The sequence below is a fragment of the Xyrauchen texanus genome, chromosome 25, assembly GCF_025860055.1.
Source record: "Xyrauchen texanus isolate HMW12.3.18 chromosome 25, RBS_HiC_50CHRs, whole genome shotgun sequence".
NCBI classification, from domain to species: Eukaryota; Metazoa; Chordata; class Actinopteri; order Cypriniformes; family Catostomidae; genus Xyrauchen; species Xyrauchen texanus.
In genome coordinates, this window is record NC_068300.1 from 35477927 (window position 1) to 35501296 (window position 23370).

At 39.0% G+C, this 23370-nt stretch overlaps 1 protein-coding gene across 5 annotated transcripts in view; it reads left to right on the forward strand.

Annotated features, from left to right (window-relative positions):
- Window positions 1-23370, forward strand: part of LOC127618453 (ankyrin repeat and SAM domain-containing protein 1A-like) — a 139019-nt gene that overhangs the window by 51184 nt on the left and 64465 nt on the right. For all 5 annotated transcript variants that reach the window (XM_052090900.1, XM_052090903.1, XM_052090901.1 and 2 more), the window contains 6 exons: window positions 15885-16181; window positions 17805-17880; window positions 18026-18127; window positions 18264-18350; window positions 18651-18823; window positions 22664-22784. In XM_052090900.1, the coding sequence (XP_051946860.1) occupies window positions 15885-16181; window positions 17805-17880; window positions 18026-18127; window positions 18264-18350; window positions 18651-18823; window positions 22664-22784 (856 nt within the window). The remainder of the gene's footprint in view (window positions 1-15884; window positions 16182-17804; window positions 17881-18025; window positions 18128-18263; window positions 18351-18650; window positions 18824-22663; window positions 22785-23370) is intronic.

Sequence of the window (23370 nt, forward strand, 5' to 3'; positions counted from 1 at the left end):
CATCACAGGGTGCGATGTACTGTGTGTGTTTTGACACATTCTTCCCTTAACCATCATTAACATTTTCTGTGACTTCTGCCACTGTAGACCTTCTCTCATGCCAGTCGGGGTATATTCTTCATTGCCCTTGCACATCTATGAGCTTTGGGCGCCCTGTCGCCGGTTTGTGGCTAGTCCCTCCTCGGACCACTGTAGGTAGGTACTAGGGATGCAACGGTTCAAATTTCTCACGGTTCGGTTTGTATCACAGTTTTAGGATCACTGTTTCGGTGTGGTTCGGTATTTGCCATGTACAGAAATAAAAAAATATTACTGCCAAATCCAAAGTAAGAACACTCTATTTGGCAACAAACACTTCAACAGGTTTGCGCTTGATAATTATTATTTTTTTTTATAACAGTAACCATAGTTTAACTGTGGTATTTGTGGTAAAAATATAGTAACCATAGTTATTGTCATGTTTACAATATATAGTATAATCATGGGTTACTATATGGAAACTACAGTATTACTAAAGTAAAATCATGGTTAATTTTTGTTATGGTCTTAAAAAAGAACAAGCCTTTTCTCTAAAAGCTCAATCAACATTTCACCTGCACTATTGCACTTCATGCATCGACATAAAATGCATTTTAAACTCTACTGCACATATATTCAATATTCGGAAGCTGTACACCACTATAGAAGGAACTTCGCTAGTAAAATGGATACGAAGGATGTTGTGATGCGGCTCGAGTGTTTTAATCATACGCAGAAATCAGATATTGTCAGCGGAGGCGGGAAATGTATTGTTGGCAATGAACACCCCAATTGCTTTAGTTATTGTTTTATGCATGTCTGAATTAGCACTGATTGCCTGCTTAAAAACGAAAGGGAGTGAAAGGAAGTGTGTGCAGTTTCGGCTCATCCCCAGTGAATTTCGCTGTAATTACCAGTATACAGCACTCAATGTCTGCAAACAGTACCTGTTTTGTAATTTTTTTTTTGACCATATCAGTTGTAATTGACTGCAAAAAGAAAATGTTTCCAGACTGGAGACCCGAATAACACTTTCTCCACTTGCCATTTTCAACTACGCAAAACGCTTGCAGAACAATAATGTCATCAAGCTGACCCATTTAAAACACAGGAGGAGCGTATCTGAATCAGAATGAGCTTTATTGCCAAGTATGATAACACATTCAAGGAATTGTCTTCGTGACTGAAGCTTCCAGTGCAACAAATAATACAACAAGACAGAGATGATAATAAAGTATATATAGAAATACGCAATAGGACTATATATACATACATATGTACAATATACAAATACAAATCTGTTATATCCAGAAGCAAGGGAATGTAATGGCAGAAGTGGTATGGTATGTTGGAGAAATATAAATAGACTAAACCGTGTATTGCACATAATTATTACTTAATGGGGCAGATTTAACTGTTCATGAGATGAATAGCCTTTGGGGAAAAAAAAATGGATCTAGTGCTTGGTGCTCTGTAGCGCCTGCCAGAAGGTAACAGTTCAAAAAGGTAATGGGCTGGGTGAGTGGGGTCTAGATTGATTTTTCCAGCCTTTTTCCTCACTCTGGAAGTGTACAGTTCTTGAAGGGGGGTCAGGGGGCAACCAATAATCCTCTCAGCAGTCCGAACTGTCCTTTGCAGTCTTCTGATGTCTGATTTCGTTGCTGAACCAAACCAGACCATTATTGAGGTGCAGAGGACAGACTCAATGACTGCTGAGTAGAACTGTATCAGCAGCGCATGTGGCAATGTGGGTCTCCCACTTCAGGTCCTGTGAGATGGCAGTGCTGAACGGGAGCAGCCCACAAGCCTTTACGTTCAGAGATGCACTGACTCAGTTGTCTGGCCATAACAATTTGACACTTGTCAGAGTCCAGAGTCTTTACTCCTGCCCATTTCTCCTACATTCAACATGTTGACTCTGAGAACTGATTGTTCTCTTAACATCTAATCTACCCAGACCTTGACATGTGGACTTGTTAATAGATGATCAACATTATTTGCTTCACCTATGAGTCGGCTCTTCGTGTATGTGCTGATGAGGCACGTTTCCATAGTTGCATTTTTATTTGAATGCCCTCCTTCAATGTAGAACACTTGATATCTGCATTGAAGTAAGGATAAATATATAAATATTGCCAATGATGAAAGATTTAGATACAGCAAATCCCCACTTGATTTGTTAATCACAAATAAAAATAAATAATAATAAAAAAAAACTATCGGCAACTTGTCTATATAGATTTTTGCAAATTACCGATAGTTCCAAAAACAACTATTGACACGGATTAATTGGTAAAACTGATTTATCTGTCTTCTAGTCATTATGGTATTCTCATTACTGCAACATTGATGAAATGATACATTATTTATAATATTTTATTCATTGTCATATTACTTCCTTGGTACTGCTCATTGTAATTTGAAAAAAATCACTGTATTGAATTTTTTACTGTAACATAGTAAAATAAAAAATACTTTTATGTTAAGACGAATCATCATTAAAAATGATGGGAATGGTAAAAGTAAAATGTCGAAATGCGTTACAGTTAGTGTGTGGTGTTATCTGATTGCAAAGTAGTTATTTACTGTCATCTAATTACTTTTTAGTCAAAAAGTATTGTCAGACATGACATTTTAAATTATTGTTGTCAGATTACAGTCCCTGACTTTCAATTAAGTTAATTACTATTACTTTGAAATACATTATTTGGGTTACACATATTTGTAAATAGTATAATTTATGTGGAATACATTTAAAACATGAAATATGTTCATTTGTACAGAATGTCGGTTTGCATTAATTTTGAATTTAAGTGGAAAAACAAACTTCCCTCTTAAATGTGTTTTAGAAAGTAACTTAAAAATACAGTAATTAGTAATGTGATGTACATTCCTGATTAAGTAACTTGTAAAGTAATCTGATTGTAATTTTTTAGATAAGTAATTAGTAATCCATAATAGATGGATTTTTTTATAGACAATTCTCATTACCATAACCAGTGTTGGGTAAATTATCTATTATAATTAAATAATAGATAATTTCCCCAACACTGGTTATGGTAATGAGAATTGTGGGGTAAAATGTGCTTAAGTGTCCTGAAAATAATGTCACAATGCAAAAACTCTTAATGGTTCCAAATGTAGGCTTCAGTTTCTTCATGCAAAGTATAGATTCCTTTTTTTTATTGTTTTTGAGGTTAAAAATGACCAGGACATTTCCTTGATGGATTTCATGAGAATCACCCTTCTGATCCAATTCAAAAGAACAAATGTCTATGACCCCTAAATATGTTTCACTCCTTTAGTGTAAGGTTATAGGGTTTTTGTCCTCCAATTTCATCGTCTACCAGGTGAAAAACGTAAGTGTTTGCTTCTGAGTGGTTGCTAATAGGCTCAAGCCTAAAGAACCAAAGTCTCTTGTGATATTCTGGGTCTAGGCTGAAATCGTAGGTCTGATTGCTTTGCAAATTAATGTCACACACCTCTACTCAACAAGCTGCAAAATTTGTGGAATCATTGTGTTCCAAAGCAGGGCTAGAGGTTTGTTTCTGTAATAGTGCTTGAGATACTTGGCTTAGCAAACACTGCTAATTAACCAATGAGCTTCCTGAAGCAAAAGCAAACACTCAGAAACTCTCCACCACACGGCCGACACTCACTCAGTGATTTCGCCTCCCTACTATGATTTTATTTCAGGAAAGCCTTATTTGGAAAATGCATTCAGCTCCACTTTGCTTTGATGATGTCTGTGGGGATTCTCTCTCTCTCACACACACACACACACACTCACGCTCTCTCACAACTGACCTAGTTAGCACCGTCTGTGTGAAAATGTAGACAAAAAATTGCCTTGTCATCATAATTCCCAATGAACATGCTCACTTTGTTCCTTAATGTATTGAGCTGCCTTGCTGTGTAAAGCCTACGTATGCTGCTATTTTCTAAAGGTGCATTCACACTTGATTTTAAGCAGTTATTCATTAATTCCTTACATTTATATAGTGCTTTTCTAGGCACTCAAAGTGCTTTACATAGTAAATAATCTCCTCAGCCTCCACCAGTGTTCACCGTACACCAAGATGATGCGACAGCAGTCATAATGTGCCAGAACACTCACCACACACCAGCTATTGATGGTGAGGAGATTTGAGTAGAGCGATGTAGCCAATTTAGGGATGGGGATTGTTGGGCGGCCATGACAGATAGGGCGCAATGGGGGGAGTTACACCCCTGATCTTTACGAGAAGTGCCCTGGGATTTTTAATGACCACAGAGAGTCAGGACCTCAGTTTAACATCTCATCCGAAAGACAAAGCCTTTTTACAGTATAGTGTCCCCATCACTATATTTGGGCATTAGGACCCACACAGACCGCAGAGTGAGCCCCCCTTATATCCCTTATGTCAGTCCAAATCCAAACCTGCATGATTTTCTCTCCTTGTGTTCTCCATTGAACACAAAGTAAAATTTTATGAAATATTTACTGATAATCTTTCCTCATAAGGGTTTGGAATGGCATGAGGGAACTATTGATAAAAAAAATAAAAAATACATTTGTGTCTAAGTATGCTGTCTAGATAGGCAGCTCATTAGGTTTTGAAACAGATCTAACCTTAAATAATTTGTAGTAACAAATCAGTATGTGAGATTTTTTTCCTTCTTGTGGGCTTTGATTTTTAGAATTCTGTAGCACAGCCTGTTCTGAAGCAGGCAATATATCATGGCCAGTGGTCTTAGTGTGTCATTCATTTTTAAAATCACATCAGTTGTGTACCCAGAATTTTCTTTTTTTATGTTTGGGTACAGAACATCCCTCGGACTGTTTCAGAAATGTAATGTGCCATTCTCCACCCACACACACACACACACACACACACACACACACACACACACACACACACACACACACACACACACACACTCTCTAACACTCTCTGTGTGTGTTAATGTGGAAAGCATTGCGTTGCATGATACATCTGTGAGTGCTCGTATATAAAGTATGCATGTTGAGATGCTTGAGATTTTTTATTTTGGCACCTAGCTCTTTGGGTGAATATCAAAATGGCTGTCAAGAACATGCTTGACAGGGTCATATTTTACCCCAAAATCAAAGGAAAGCAATAAGAAATTATATTTTGCTTAAAGACAATGAAGCCTAACATTGATATTATTGGTTTATTTTGCTTTATAACATTGTTGTTATGACAATTAAAGGAATATTCCGGTTTCAAATATAAGTTAAGCTAAATTAGCAGCATTTGTGGCATAATGCTTATTACCACAAAAAATGTGTTTGACTCATCCCTCCTTTTCTTTAAATGGGCCAAATCCTTTAATGTAATGTTAAAATACTCACCAACCAACATTTGGTCAAATGCACCACAAAGAAAATACTTGATACTGTTTTTTTGAATTTTCATTTGAATGACGATTGAAGTGTCTCAATATCATTAAGCGTGTGTAAGTAATCGTCTGACCTCTTCTAAAGAAGCGCATAAACGATGATGTCATGTCATGTACTTTTGTCAACGCTGTTCAGCCAATCACATTAGTTTGTGATTAACTGCATATTTTATATATATATATATATATATATACACTCACCTAAAGGATTATTAGGAACACCATACTAATACTGTGTTTGACCCCCTTTCGCCTTCAGAACTGCCTTAATTCTACGTGGCATTGATTCAACAAGGTGCTGAAAGCATTCTTTAGAAATGTTGGCCCATATTGATAGGATAGCATCTTGCAGTTGATGGAGATTTGTGGGATGCACATCCAGGGCACGAAGCTCCCGTTCCACCACATCCCAAAGATGCTCTATTGGGTTGATATCTGGTGACTGTGGGGGCCATTTTAGTACAGTGAACTCATTGTCATGTTCAAGAAACCAATTTGAAATGATTTGAGCTTTGTGACATGGTGCATTATCCTGCTGGAAGTAGCCATCAGAGGATGGGTACATGGTGGCCATAAAGGGATGGTCAGAAACAATGCTCAGGTAGGCCGTGGCATTTAAACGATGTCCAATTGGCACTAAGGGGCCTAAAGTGTGCCAAGAAAACATCCCCCACACCATTACACCACCACCACCAGCCTGCACAGTGGTAACAAGGCATGATGGATCCATGTTCTCATTCTGTTTATGCCAAATTCTGACTCTACCATCTGAATGTCTCAACAGAAATCGAGACTCATCATACCAGGCAACATGTCTTCAACTGTCCAAATTTGGTGAGCTGTTGCAAATTGTAGCCTCTTTTTCCTATTTGTAGTGGAGATGAGTGGTACCCGGTGGGGTCTTCTGCTGTTGTAGCCCATCCGCCTCAAGGTTGTGCATGTTGTGGCTTCACAAATGCTTTGCTGCATACCTCGGTTGTAACGAGTGGTTATTTCAGGCAAAGTTGCTCTTCTATCAGCTTGAATCAGTCGGCCCATTCTCCTCTGACCTCTAGCATCAACAAGGCATTTTCAGCCCACAGGACTGCCGCATACTGGATGTTTTTCCTTTTCACACCATTCTTTGTAAACCCTAGAAATGGTTGTGCGTGAAAATCCCAGTAACTGAGCAGATTGTGAAATACTCGGACCGGCCCGTCTGGCACCAACAACCATGCCACGCTCAAAATTGCTTAAATCACCTTTCTTTCCCATTCTGACATTCAGTTTGGAGTTCAGGAGATTGTCTTGACCAGGACCACACCCCTAAATGCATTGAAGCATCTGCCATGTGATTGGTTGATTAGATAATTGCATTAATGAGAAATTGAACAGGTGTTCCTAATAATCCTTTAGGTGAGTGTATATACACACACACAGTACTGTGCAAAAGTTTTAAGCACATAAGATGTTTCGCTAAAACATTTGTCTTAAGATGGTTATTTATATCTTCAGCTTTAGTGTCAAAAGAAAATATAAATGTTAGACTCCCAAACATTACTTTTGCGAATAGAAAAGATTAGAAAAGAAGAACAGGGAGCCCTGCAACAGATGTCATTGTACCCCACAATGCCCCCCCACTGAACATAGTCATTTGAGATTAAATATAGAGACAGAAGCAATTGAGACAGCTGAAATAGACAGAAGAACTGAGGTGAATTCTCCAAGAAGCTTGGAACATCCTATCTGCCAACAACCAAGAAAAACTGTGTCCAGGTGTATCTTGGGAATTGGTGCTGTTTGTATACAAATCTTTCCTGTGTTAGTCAGAAAAGCATCCTGAGTTTTGCATGCAGCCTAATAATTGGAGATTTCTGCTTTTGAATGAATGTTTTTATTAGGTTATAAACATCACATTTTGCCTTTTTAAACGCTTTTGCAACATTTATTTCATTTGTAAGTAATCTCTATTTTTGCTTTTTTTTTTTTTTTTAAGGAGGGATGTTTTATGTCCTTGTATTTACAGTATGCTGATTTGAATAAAAAACATGGTTTTACAGTGTTTTATTGCAAGTAAACAAATACAGTAATGAGAATTAGAATTACATCGAGAATTGAGAATTAAAATAATAATGATTATAATAATATATATATACAGGGGTCGTGTTAGGGTTAGTCTATAGCAATTATAATTATCTCTGTATAAAAACAATATCTTTATCTTATGTCCTCATTTAGCCAAGTAAATGCTTGCGTGTTTGTTGCTCTCGTGTGGCACTCTGGTGGCAGCAGCCACAGCAGATGTTCCCACCCCCCTTCCCACAGGGCACACATTGATGATGTTATTCCCCCTGCCCCCCTCCACACAGGTTATGTGGTGATGATGTAATCAGCATGGCATCACGTGGTAGGCCAGCTTTCACTCCTGATTATCCTCATACATACATATGCGTGTGGTCTGACCTGACATGTTGTATATCATAATGACCCCCTCTTCTTCTAGAATAATCCCAACATAGGCCAAATACGCCTGGCTGCATTTATATCTCTAGTGTGATTTTAAATATGGAATTTCATGCATTCATGCAGCACACATGTAAAATCTGTGTGTTGTGTCAATTCATTTAGTTTCTCCCCTCAGGAAGGGCACATGCGCTCACAAATGGATATGTGCACATATATACAGTATATATATACACACACATACATATACATGCATACAGTTGAAGTCAGTAGTTTCAAATACGGTTTGAATCCCGCTCAGAGCGGGTCGAGCAGGACTGGTGACATTCGCACACGCCTTATCGGATTGAGGTCAGGGCTTTGTGATGGCCACTCCAATACCTTGACTTTGTTGTCCTTAAGCCATTTTGCCACAACTTTGGAGGTATGCCATCTATTTTGTGAAGTGCACCAGTCCCTCCTGCAGCAAAGCACCCCCATAACATGATGCTGCCACCCCCATGGTTCACTGTTGGGATGGTGTTCTTCGGCTTGCAACCCTCACCCTTTTTCCTCCAAACATAACGATGGTCATCATGGCCAAACAGTTTTTGTATCATCAGACCAGAGGAAATTCCTCCATAAAGTAAGATCTTTGTCCCCATGTGCATTTGCAAACTGTAGTCTGGCTTTTATATGGCAATTTTGGAGCAGTGAATTCTTCCTTCCCGAGCAGCCTTTCAGGTTATTTCGATATAGGACTTGTTTTACTGTGGATATAGATACTTGTCTATCTGTTTCCTCCAGCATCTTCACAAGGTCCTTTGCTGTTGTTCTGGGATTCATTTGCACTTTTCAACCAAACATCATTCATCTCTAGGAGACAGAATGCGTCTCCTTCCTGAGCAGTATGATGACTGTGTGGTCCCATGGTGTTTATACTTGCGTACTATTGTTTGTACAGATGAACGTGGTACCTTCATGTGTTTGGAAATTGCTCCCAAGGATGAACCAGACTTGTGGAGGCCAACAATTGTTTTTCTAAAGTCTTGGCTGATTTCTTTTGATTTTCCCATGATGTCAAGCAAAGAGACACTGAGTTTGAAGGTAGGCCTTAAAATACATCCACAGGTACACCTCCAATTCAGTACACCTCCTATCAGATGCTAATTTTCTAAAGGCTTGACATCATTTTCTGGAATTTTCCAAGATGTTTAAAGGTACAGTTAAAGTGTATGTAAACCTCTGACTCACTGGAATTGTGATTATAGTCAATTAAAAGTGAAACAATCTGTCTGTAAACTATTGTTGGATACATTAGTCATGTCATGCACAAAGTAGATGTCCTAAACAACTTGCCAAAAGTATAGTTTGCTAATATGAAATTTGTGGTGTCGTTAAAAAATTACTTTTAATGACTTCAGCCTAAGTGTATGTAAACTGTATTTATATATTTTATTGCACTTGGATGAAGTAAAAAAAGAAAAGAAAAAAGTTGTCCCGGCTAAAATGACTAGAACACAACAATAAGGGATAAACTTTAAAGAGGGGCAAGTTAAAATAAATGTTTGTTTGAATCAACAGTATGCCACAAATGCTGTCGATGAGCTTAATGTGTACTGAACCCGGAACATTCCTTTAACACTGTAAACATAGCCAATGTTTCCTGTCTTGATCGAACACACCCTTGTTTTTTTGTTTTTTTTAAATGTCAAAGACAACTCTGCTCTTTCTATTTTAAACGACTCATGTTGAACTTAAAAATATCACAACTTTTCTTTGTCAGTCAGTCAGCAATTCCCACTGTGGAATCGAGCCAACATGAAAGTGAATCTCTTGTGTGAAGCCTGCGTTATTTTCAAAAGACTTTCTGTGGTGGCTGTTTCCTCACCAGAGAAATGCAAACTTGCGAGAAATTGCTCACTTGCTTAAACTTCTGAGTTAAAAGTGAGCGAGAAAAAGAAACAGATTTGGTGTTTCATGAGGCGTCTGCAACGTGAGAAGTCTTGAACTTTTGTGTGGAGTTGGGCTGAAATAGTCGTGGATCCCTGGGCTGTGGTCACTGAAAAGCTTTTAATAGAGATGTTCCATTAGATATCTGAATTTAGTCAGAGCACAGCTGCTCCAGGTGTTACCTCGGCATTCACTGGGATTTTGTTGAACAAGTTGGTTTTAGTTATGTTGTTTGAGATCCCTTGACTCTGTCTTTCACATTTAGAACATGGAGAACAGAGTCTCATAATAAAGATTTGAGAACTGATATAAAAGGGATCTGATTCTGGTGTGTGTATGTTGTGGGTTTCTTTTTTCCCAGTTCATGAAGAAAGGGCTTGCTGTGTTCAGTTTTTTCCCCTCTGTCAATGGGAGAAAACGGCAGGTATAGTTTTGTTTTCACTCTGATTGTTATGTTCTCTATTCTGTGTCCCATCAGCTCTTGCTGAGACATTTGACTCTCTGTCTGTTTTTGTTTCTTTTGCTTTTTTTTTTTTTATTTCTTTTAAATGTACTTTTTCACAAGTACTTTATTGGCATGATTGTTTTTCACACCGTATTTTCCAAAGCATCTACACTGGTGGCCAAAATTTGGAATAATGTACCGATTTTGCTGGTTCAGAAGGAAATTGGTACTTTAATTCACCAAAGTGGCATTCAACTGATCAAAAGTCTGTTTTTTACTCTCTTCACTTTTTGAAAAAAGTAATTTGATTCAATCTAGACAGGCCCCATTTCTAGCAGCCATCACTCCAACACCTTTGTCCTTGAGTAATCAAGCTAATTGATCATTTGCTACTAGAAAATCTCTTGCCATTATATCAAACACAGTTGAAAGCTATTTGGTTTGTTAAATGAAGCTTGAAGTTGTGTTTGTTTTTGAGTTGCCACAGTGTGCAATAGACTGGCATGTCTTAAGGTCAATATTAGGTCAAAAATGGCAAAAAAGAAACCGCTTTCTCTAGAAACACATCAGTGTATTGAGGAATGAAGGCTTTAATTGCTTTAATTTAATTTAATGCTTTAAATTGCCAAAAAACTGAAGATTTCATACAAAGGTGTACACTACAGTCTTCAAAGACATAGAACAACTGGCTCTAACAAGGACAGAAAGAGATGTGGAAGACCAGATGTACAACTAAACAAGAGGATAAGTACATCAGAGTCTCTAGTTTGAGAAATAGACACCTCACATGTTTATGACAACATTGTTGAAATTATGATGTAACGGTAGTAAACTGCTTAATATGGTAAACAAAGTAATGCTGGAAAATTCCTGATTTGATCACACTAAAACCATCTCTAACAACACAATGTTTGTCTTTTAACTATACTTTTTAAACTATTGTAAGGTTTATGCTCACTTTCAATTGGAAGTTGCCATAAAGTTGGTGAAAACGAGCAAATTGGCTAACGGCTGTCCTGTTTAAAAAAGAAAGAGGCACTTATAATGGAAGTAAATGGGGCCAATTTTTGGAGGATTTAAAGATAGAAATGTGTATTATTGGAAATGTAAAGTTGTTTAAATTGTAATTTTAGTCATTTTTGGAGTTTTAGGGTTTGTTATCATTGCATCATCATGGCAACGAAGTTGTAAAAATCTAAATAACTTTACACAGAAAAGGTTAGTAAGTGATTTTATCACACTAAAAATATGTTTACACACATATTGTTTATATCTTGTAGTGATCATTTTGAAACAGTATTTTAACATTTATGGATCAGCCCCATTCACTTCCATTTTAATTGTCTTCCTGTAATCAAGATTTGTGCTTTTTTTAAGAAATGGAGGGGTAAGTCTAAGTATATTTTTTGGGGGGTAATCAACACCAAACCGCAAATGCTGTCCCGGAATATCGCTTAAAGTAGATTTTTTGGGTTTTTTTTGTTTGTGTTTTAGAAAGTAGAGTATAATAAAGGTAGGAATTGGATGGGGAAATGTTGCATGCCAGACTTGAATGAGATAAATTATATAAAACAATCAAATATTTAAACTCTATCCACCATATCTCACTTTCTTCAAATAAGCCTCTTTGGAATGATAAACAAAGGTTGCAAACAGTAGTGTGTGTGTGTGTGTGTGTGTGTGTGTGTGTGTGTGTGTGTGTGTGTGTGTGTGTGTGTGTGTGTGTGTGTGTGTGTGAACAATACAGTACACTGTAGCTACTTTGATTATTTTGAGCTGGGGTGTGGTCCCCAAACCAGCACATCATAATGCTCTCATTTTCATTCCCTCCTCCAACCCCCCCTTTCTTTCTCTCTCTCACACACACACACACTCACGCACTGTACACACATGCAGTGTGATGTCTTGTGGCAGCTGCCGTTACTCCAGAGGCTTTCATTAGCCTCTGTTCATCAGACATCTGCTGTTGTAATACTGCTGCCACAAGCACACCAAACAGTCTCTCTCTTTTTTTGTTTTTGTCCCATTATATGCCCCCATCCCATTCAATTGAGCGCAGAATGAATTGTGGTAATATTTTCATTCACTTAAGGGCTACAGTAAAATGTATATTATAAAAAGTGTGTGTGTGTGTGTATATATATATATATATATAAGTAAAGGAGCCAGTCACCTTTAGATATAGACGTCGCTGTCAGGCAACTTTGAGTGCGGATGGACATTAGAGATACAAGCCGAGAAATTATTGTTATTGTTTATTTTTTGGCGTAACCGGAGGTAAAGAAGCACAATCAAAAATACCAGTGTTGTCAGATTTTTCTGCTGATTTGAAATATGTTCTTTGATCGTAATTCTGACCAGCTGTTTTGGAGATTTTGGTTTTTCCTCATTCAAGTAGGGGCTGCGCTTGTTTACATAGAAAAATAACTGCGATAGAGCATTTAAAAAATGGCTCAGATTCCGCAGGCCCATATACATTCGATTATCTACCTTTTTGGATGTATAGTGACTGATTATTCCTTCCTTGTTATGCCCATTTGTTGCCATTTTAAGTAATACTCTTAAATCGTCTGTCAGGAGACTTTTTCACACCCGAGTCACATTTGCATTTCTCACCTTCTGGATAAAATGGTCTCACCATTGGTCATTTATCTCAAACTGGATTGGCTGTCCTTAAACTTAACATACCCATAAACCTTGACAACCATTGGGTCACTGCATACAGGCACTGCGTACCTCACGCAATCCCAAACAACGTTTTACCCATGCGCCTTATTACAGGCCTTTAATCAATGCTGACATGATAATTGGCTTAAAAGATCTTTATTTAAAAGGAAAATGTGAAATATACAAACATCTGAAACCCATTGTGTAGCTTCAATTACAATTCAGTAAATGAACTAGCATCACATGAAAGTGATCAGTACCAGTATAGTGTGGGTCTGCATCAAATCTCTTCTGTAGGTCCTGAAACCGAGCTTTTCAAAGCTACCTGAGCTTGACAGCTCAACTTTTTCATAAGTACTATACACAACCTCGACCTAACCATTAGCTCCATTCTTCTCCACTATGGGAATCTCCAAATAAATTCAACATGAGAGAAACTTCTCTAAATCACAGCATAATAGAACATTAAACATGCCCTTGTTTCATTTGACAAATAACTACATTAAAATAACACTTAACTTGAAAATGTGCTCTCCCAGTCGAGTCCCATTCAAAGCATGCTGGGAACAGGAAATCCCCTGCCCGGTTTCAACAATGCATTGACGGAACAAATATTATTCACACAATTGGATTAAGTGAACATAGATGGATTATACACAATTAAATTAAGTTGAGACCAAATGCTAAATAATTGTGTTGCATAAGCTCATTTTAATTAAGTTAATTGAGCAAGCAATAAAATCACATTGAGTGAACATCCGTTGAAGTCTGAATCCATTTGAACATTTCATAGCAATGTGATCATAACACTTTTTGATGACTGGATTGAATATCACTTGGACTTTATGCAATATTATGTTCTCATCTCAAACATAAATGTATTAAGTTGATTAGGGCTGCTTTCCCTTTATTCAGTGTGTAACAGCTCCCTCTACTGTCCCGTTTCTGGACACAGTGGGGCTTACAAATACATTGGTCATTGTGGTGTTGGAGATAATGCTATAGTCATACTGTAAATGTGAAACAACAGTTGAAGTCAGAAGTTTACATACACTTGGGTTGAACTCATGAAAAAAATATTTTTTTAACTACTCTGCAGATTTAATAATAGCAAACTATAGTTTTGGCAAGTCGTTTAGGACATCTACTTTGTGCATGACGCAAGTAATTTTTCCAACATTTGTTTACAGACAGATTGTTTCACGTTTAATTGACTATATCACAATTCCAGTGGGTCAGAAGTTTACATACACTAAGATTACTGCTTTAAGCAGCTTGGAAAATTCCAGAAAATGATGTCAAGCCTTTAGACAATTAGCCAGCTTCAGATAGGAGGTGTACTGAATTGGAGGTGTACCTGTGGATGTATTTTAAGGCCTACCTTCAAACTCTTTGCCTGTTTGCTTGACATCATGGGTAAATCAGCCAAGACCTCAGAAAAAAAATATTTGTGAACCTCTACATGTCTGGTTCATTGGGAGCAATTTTTAAACGTCTGAAAGTTCCATGTTCATCTGTACGAACAATAGTACGCAAGTAAACACCATAGGACCATGCAGTCATCATACTGCTCAGGAAGGAGACGCATTCTGTCTCCTAGAGATGAATGATGTTTGGTTGAAAAGTGCAAATGAATCCCAGAACAACAGCAAAGGACCTTGTGAAGATGCTGGAGGAAACAGATAGACAAGTATCTATATCCACAGTAAAACAAGTCCTATATTGAAATAACCTGAAAGGCTGCTCGGGAAGGAAGAATTCACTGCTCCAAAATTGCCATATAAAAGCCAGACTACAGTTTACAAATGCACATGGGGACAAAGATCTTACTTTATGGAGGAATTTCCTCTGGTCTGATGATACAAAAACTGTTTGGCCATGATGACCATCGTTATGTTTGGAGGAAAAAGGGTGAGGCTTGCAAGCCGAAGAACACCATCCCAACAGTGAAGCATGGGGGTGGAAGCATCATGTTGTGGGGGTGCTTTGCTGCAGGACGGACTGGTGCACTTCACAAAATAGATGGCATCATGAGGAAGGAAAGTGATGTGGATATATTGAAGCAAAATCTCAAGACATCTGGCAGGATGTTAAAGCACGGTCACAAATGGGTCTTTCAAATGGACAATGACCCAGAGCATACCTCCAAAGTTGTGGCAAAATGGCTTAAGGACAAGAAAGTCAAGGTGTTGGAGTGGCCATCACATTTGAAGGTAGATCTGACAAAGCGTGTGCAAGCAAGGAGGCCTACAAACCTGATTCAGTTACACCAGTTTTGTCTGAAGGGATGGGCCAAAATTCCAGCAACTTATTGTGAGACGCTTGTGGAAGGCTACCCAACATGTTTGACTCCAGTTAAACTATTTAAAGGCAATGCTACCAAATACTAACAAAGTGTATGTAAACTTCTGACCCACTGGGAATGTGATGAAAGCTGAAATAAATAATTCTCTCTACAATTATTCTGACATTTCACATTTTTAAAATAAAATGAGACCCTAACTGACCTAAGACAGGGAATGTTTTCTATGATTAAATGTCAGGAATTGTGAAAAAGCGAGTTTAAATGTATTTTAATTTGGTTTTAATTTGTATTTGGTTTATTGTATTTTCCCTCTACAGTTATCAATGGACTTATGTGTTGAAATCATGTTCTTTTCTTTGGTTTGTCTAAGAACCTGCTACAATTCTGCTCTGTTTTGAATCAATCCTGATTATTTAGTTCATGCTCCTAAAGCAGGCTTGATTTCAAAGCTATGTCAAAAAAATCACATTGCTTTTTGACCCATTCGAGTGTTCAGCAATGGCTCCTATGATACCCACAATCTGCATGCAACAATGATTCATGATTGAAATGTTCTTTTTAAGCTTTTCTTTGTCTGCTGAAAACAGGCTTGTGCCACCACAAAACACTGATGTGTCAGCTTTTTTCAAATCTTCCTATAAATATCTTCCCTCATCTTCATTATCTCTGCAGAATAACGACAACGAGACGCCGTTACACTGCGCGGCTCAGTATGGTCACTCTGAAGTGGTGCAGTTACTACTGGAGGAGTTGACCGATCCCACCATGCGCAACAACAAGTTTGAGACGCCGCTCGATCTGGCTGCACTCTACGGCAGGCTGGAGGTGGTCAAACTTCTACTGAGTGCTCACCCTAACCTGCTCAGCTCCAACACCAAGAAACACACTCCTCTCCACCTGGCCTCTCGAAACGGACACCTGCCCGTGGTGGAGGTGCTGCTGGCCGCCGGCGTGGATATCAACTACCAGGTGATAATGGGGAGGATTTGAGCCTTTACCCATGATATACGTATGTCATTCCTTACAATGTATCATGAACTGGTGCAAATCGATAAAGTGAGACGCAACAAGGCATATTGTTGTTTGTTTGGGCTATGCTCAGAATAGTATGCAAACAGCACTACTCTATTTCTACTCTATGTATACTGTGAACAGTATGCAAATGTTCTATATGCATGAAATACCTGGAAAAAATTACTGACTAATGTCACAATGCAAAACATCTTATTTGGTCCTAAATGAAGGCTTCAATGTCTTTATCCAAAATATATGGTTGTTATTGTTGCTCTCTTTGAGGACAGAAAAATAACTCAAAGTCCAAGGTATACTTTTCACATCTGCGTACAGTTGAATGCTAGCCTTTCAAAGTTTACTTCATATGACAATGCACATAATAAAGGTGTTTGGCGCAGGCACGCTAAGACTGCTATGAGATACTGGACTATTTATCTTCAAGAGTTTAGACCCATTAAGATGTCTTTTATATTCCTTTAGACTTGATCTACAATTGCAGGTATCTCCTGACCTCCTCACGCGTGTTCTTGAAGTGCACACCCACTGTTGTTGTTTAGTGGTGGTTACATCTAGCCAAGCGCTTCTTTGTGACCGCAACGGTTCAATGGTCAATGTTGCCACCTTCTGGTCCCATCAAGTAGTGCTAATAATGCCATGCGCATACTGCCCGTTCAGAATATGCACGGTTAAAACAAATGTGCCACACTTGTTCAGTGCTCGAGCTCCCTGCTGATGACAAAATGTGCGTCTTACGTCCTTTACATAGACGCCTAGAGTTCTTGTTTGATTGACATATACTTTAGGCTTAACACTGGAAACTTCTCGCATCATGCTTAGTCAGGACCTGTCGCCTTAATCTTTCATCAAAGTATTACAATTGTTATTGCTCAACCTATGAAACAACGTAACCAAGCCCTATATTTCTACCTCTCCCCTCTAGCCACATAGCTTCATTTTGGTTTGGAAACCCCCACTTTTCTCAATCCAGTCTATTCCCAATTGATAAAATCAAGTTCCCAGCCCCCTACTACATTTTATCTCCTCTAAAATACAGTACATCACGTTATGGAAGTAAAATGGGTTGCAAGTGCTGTTTTATAGAGACTAATAAATTAAGCCACATATTAGTGCATGCATATTTCCGCTGGATTTCATGACGGGTGGTTTTTATCACAGTTCTTACCTGTGTGTCTCTCGCTGTGATCTGAGGTATCTGCTCTTTAGCACCTTGCCAGAACAGAACTATCTCTACCAGAGAAACCTGCTCAATCTCTTAACAAACTGCCATCTGTCTCTCTCTGTATGCCCTTTCACAGTGGGCCACACAGTTGTCCAAGTTGACCGTCTGGTCTGTCTGATAGTGTGTTGAGAAGCTGGTGTATTGTGGAAATGAGTTTGTCTGACCTACGTGTGTTCTGCATTGGGTTCTGCTATTGCAAACAACTTACCTGAATCACAAAATAACAAGTCACTCCATTCTTCAGATCTTTAACAGCCATGTGCCTTGGGGTTTCTTTTGTGGGATAAGATATGAATATGGCTAATAATTGTGTAAATGTTGTTTGTGTTTGTTAACAGACAGAAAAAGGCAGTGCCCTACACGAAGCAGCTCTTTTTGGAAAGACAGAAGTGGTACAAAAACTACTCAAAGCAGGTAGGAACAACTCCTACAGCTGATTGGTTTGAGATTTTGTTACCTAATGCAATGACATTCAGACATTTAAAGTGTGGCTTAAGCATCCAAATGCTCCTGGATGGCCAGTATTCTAATCAAGATGTTGTGTGTGTATGTTCCTCAGGTATTGATGTGAATATTGTGGATGGTAAGAATCTAACAGCGTTGGACACTGTTAGAGATATGCCCTCTCAAAAGAGCCGACAGATAGCCGCACTTGTACAAGGTCAGTGAAAAGAGAGTCTTCAACCTTCAATGAAGATTGCACCAGATATCTCACAAATCAGTGAATTTGAGCAGCTTGGAGCTGGTTTGGGCTGGCGGAGTCATCATATTCATGCTTATTTTCCCTCTGTCTGTAGCTCATATGAGTGGCTGTCAGTCAGACATGAGTCTCCCACCTCCACCTGTCCCTCCACCTCAAGACAACCTGAGCCCCAAGAGAAAAGGTGAGATGACAACCTGATCATGAATTTCGCACAATTGACTTCCGGTGGCAAATAATTTCCCCTTGCATTTATGTGTGGAGTTCTAGTTTGGTGAACTTTGACAGGCAAAGTCGCCACATTGCATGGTTTGGCAGTGACCTCTGTGTAGGTGGTGATCGTACACAGCTACACTGAATATTCACAATAGAAAGGATTTCATTTTAGTGGCAAGATTCTTTAAAGTGCAGCATTAAATAGAGGCTGCTTGACAATTAATTTTAGCTGGTTTCACATGTGCTCAATGTCTGTCCAATGTCACAGGAGAAATTGAGCAGCAGGTGAGTGAGTTGATTTCTGGTTTGTCTCCGGCCCCTGTGGAAGAGAGTCCGTATGAAGCTCTGTTTGAAGCCTCATCGTGTCACTCACTGGACAGTCTCGCTAGCGGAAAATCATCAGACAGAGACTCCGAACGACCGGACAATGAAGCTGGGAAGGTGAGTGTTTGTAGCTGAAGTGTCAAGTTTAACATTGATGAAAAATGGCTTAAACCAGCCTTAGGTGGTCTGCTGGTCTCCCAGCCTGGCCAAGCTGTCAAGTGCCAAAACCCCTTTACAACCACCAAACATATCCAAGTGTACCTGTCAGCATCCTGCAAGACAAGGAACACCCACTACATGACACGGCCCACTCCGTGTATCAGCTCCCTTGGATCACAAAGCAATTCTATTGGCTGAAAGAACTATTAAAATCCTATCCTACTTTTTTTTTTTAGCAAGTCAGGCCATTGGCAGCCATATTTGGAACACTCTTGGGAAGCTATTTCCAGTCATGAAAATTCAGCTCCCATCTACTTGAATGGGGGGAACACCAAAATCTCAAAAACGGTTGTTCAAGACTACAATCTTAAGAACAACACTGGAAATGTAAATTGTATCTAAATATCTGCATCTAAAAGGTGATTGGCTCATTTCTTCCTCCGTTGACTGTTGGGCGTTCCAATTTCTCAGATTCATTTTAATAGAAGTGGCACATCTCTGTTAAATAGCCTCTGAACCTATTCAATTGCTGTAGGATAGATGTTGTCTTATGTAAATACAACAAAGAATACCTTTTAAATTATATGTAACACACCATAGTATTAATCTGAAGATATAAATGGTGAAATTGAACATTTCTATGTTCTTTTTTGCCTCCGTGTCTGAGACCGTCAATCTGCACATCTTATCACATGGCATGTTGAGCGCGTTACCACGGAGACGTAGCGCGTGTGTAGGCTGACACTATTTTGCTCAGCATCCATGCACAACTCATGACGCGCCCCACCGAGAACGAGAACCACATTATAGCAACCACAAGGAGGTTAACCCATGTGACTCTACCCTCCCTAGCAATTTACTTAGCAATTTGTTTACTTGGGAGTCCTGACTGGAGTCACTCAGCACGCCGGGATTCAAACTCATGACTCCAGGTGTGGTAGTCAACGTCAGTACTGACTGAGCTACTTTTTGTAATTTTAATGTTGTTTGAAATCAGAACATTTGGTGTTGTCACGATTCCTCCACTAGATGGAGACTTTGAATCATGATCTTAAAGGTGCATCCTGACATTCGCTTTGCACTGAAATGTTAGACTTTTTTCTACAAGCTTCACGAGTAAATGATCAAACTCTTTATCAGTTGTTATGTGATTATTTCTGATCTCTTCAGAAAGAGCGACATCCACCTCAGAGTCAGTCTGCTCATGCGCAGGAAGAGGAGCTCTGCTCTGAGGTGAAATCTCTTCTGACTGTGTCTTGCGTCGGTTTTTAACAGACTTGTATGTTTAGAGATGCATTGTTGTACAAAAAGTACTTTGACAGTGCCATGGTACAGTGATGGTATCAGAATGATTGCAATGGTTTTAACATATTACTTCAAGGTACTTCATACACCACTATAGTACTACCATGGTACTTGTTCAAAAAGCAATATTAGCATGGTACCATATCAAAAAATCATGATAATACCATAATACTATGTGGGATGTTTTTGGTATTGCTCACTTTAAAAAAAATAAGTTTCTGTAAGATGCTTGGGGTGGTAAATCTTGCATCTTGCGGGGGAAAGGCTGTTGAATTTACTTCTCTGCTGGCTGACTGCTGTTTCTGAACCCAAATCAAACAGCGTCCTCATGAATATTAATGCTGTGAATCAGACAAGAGCATCTCTGCAACATGCAGCAAAATTTCAGCGTGAAAGTCTCATCTGCCAATGACAAGTATTAAAACACTCAATCTCTCTGTGTCCTTGGCTCGCAAATATACTGCAGGAAATGGAGGAAGTTTCAAGTTATTAATACTTCTCACAGTTAAAGCTGGTGAAGGACATGTCCCTATTATATTTCACCCAAAAATCAAAAGAAACTCTGTATCAATCAATATTATTCTAAAAAATCTATATAAAAATATCTCCCACCCTCGTAACATCTCAGATGTGTATGACTTTCTATCTTCTGCTGAACACAAACAAAGATTTTCAGAAGAATTTCAGCTCTGTTGGTCCTCACAATGCAAGTGAATGGTAACCAAATCTTTGAAGGTCCACAAAGCATATAAAGGCAGCATAAAAATAATCCATATGGAGACCAGTGATTAAATCCATGTCTTCAGAAGCGATATGATAGGTGTGGCTGAGAAACAGATCAATATTTAAGTACTTTTTTTTTTTTTTTTACTATAAATTCTCCTCTCTGCCCAGTGGGTGGTGATATGCATGAACCATTTTAATCGGCGAAAACAAAAGAAGAATGTGAAAGTGGAGATTTATTGTAAAAAAGGACTTAAATAGAATTTGTTTCTCACCGACACCAATTATATTGCTTATGAAAACATGGATTACCGTAATTTCCGGACTATTGAGCGCACCTGAATATAAGCCGCACCCACTGAATTTAAAAAAAAATATTATTTTGAACATAAATAAGCCGCACCTGTCTATAAGCCGCAGGTGCCTACCGGTACATTGAAACAAATGAACTTTACACAGGCTTTAACGAAACACGGCTTGTAACAAAAATAAATAAGCTTTAACGAAACACGGTGTGGCAGCGTGGTCAAGCGCCCGTCCGGGAGAGAAAATCGTCAAGGGCGCTTACATCAAGTGCTGAAAACTGTCACACTGGTGCTAGTGTGACAGTTTTCCCAAGAAGGACATGTGAAGCAGGGCACTTGACGTTCCAGGTAAGGCTTTTAATGGCCACAGCAATGTTTACAATCAATTTGATAAAGTTTCTCAATTCTTGGTCTTCTGTGCGCCAACACTAGACTGACGTGTGTCTGTCACTCACTCACACTCTCTCTGCTGCCTTTTTATGCCGCTCTCCCCACGCTTACTGAAATTAGACATTAGCTCAGGTGTAAGTGCCCTTACCCCTTTTCTCTCCTGGACGGGCGCTTGACCACGCCCCCGCTGCCACACACGGCTTGTAACAAAAATTTAGCAGTGAACAGTAGCCTAGCAAGAAAGTCATTGGTCACTATCTTCCTTCTCTTGTGCACATGAAACCACTGAAGTCATCTCCTTCGGTGTCGGAGTTGAATAGCCTCAGCTTAATTGTCTTTTTGCACTGAGTCAATTCCTCACGCTGCTGTTTCCAACGTCTTATCATCGACTCATTAAGACCAAGCTCCCGTGCAGCAGCTCTATTTCCTTTTCAACAGCCAAATCAATCGCCTTCAACTTGAAAGCTGCATCATATGCATTTCTCCGTGTCTTGAGGGTGACAAAATGACTACCGTAATCAGAATGATGGGAAGTTTGAGCGAGCTCGATTTAATCAAAACAGTAAACAAAAAAGTTGTTTGACCTTAACCCGTTCGGCAATTTCATTGGTCTAATGAAAGCTTCATGCCGTCAAAAAACTGAGCACGTCACAATATATATATATATATATTTTTTTTTTTTAAATAAAATTTGAAAGCGGGAAAAATCCATATATTAGCCGCGTCGTTGTTTAAGCCGCGAGGTTCAAAGCGTGGGAAAAAAGTTGCGGCTTATAGTCCGGAAATTACGGTAAACTTGTGGATTGCTTTTATCCTGCCTTTATGTGCTTTTTGGACCTTCAAAGTTCTGGACACCATTCAAGTGAATTGTATGGACCTACGGAGCTGAGAAATGTATCTAAAGATCTTTGTTTGTGTTCAGCAGAAGAAAGTCATACACATCTGGGATGGCAAGAGGGTGAGTAAATGTTGAGAGAATTTTCATTTTTTGATGAACTATCCCTTAAACTCAACCCTCTCTCTCTCTCTCTCTCTCTCTCTCTCTCTCTCTCTCTCTCTCTCTCTCTCTCTGCAGGCGGTTTACACCAACAGCAGTGTGGATGAACGTGTCGAGGCGCTGGTGGAGGAGGATAACCCATATGAACTGTTACTCACTGCACAGACCAAGATACCCAACACCCCACACAACAAAACAGGTACACATACTCTTAAACTTACAAACAGCACTGTGGCAGGATGATGTGGGTGGTGTTGTTATTATTCTGGGACATTACACAATCATTCCAGACAGAGCTGTGTGGGTGTGGCTACTTTGCCTCTCCCCAGCATGTGTAATACATGAGCTCATTTGCATATGAGGCCAATGGAAATGGCAGCAACTTTAATGCAAATAACCAAAAACATTTAGTAAATATTTTTGGAAAATGTAGTCATTTAATTCAAGGCAATGTTTAAAAGTGAAAGAAATTTGTCCCAAATTTTATGCTTATGAGACTAGAGCTATTTGCTAAGGAAATATCACTATTACTATTACATAATTTAGTACCGTTTAATACCCGAAGCATTACACCGATCAGCCACAACATTAAGACCACCTGCCTAATATCATGTAGGTCCCCCTCGTGTCACCCAAACAGCTCTGACCCATTGAAGCATGGACTCCACAAGACCTCTGAATGTGTCCTGTGGTATCTGGCACCAAGACGTTAGCAGCAGATCCTTTAAGTCCTGTAAGTTGTGAGGTGAGGCCTCAATGGATTGGACTTGTTCATCCAGCACATC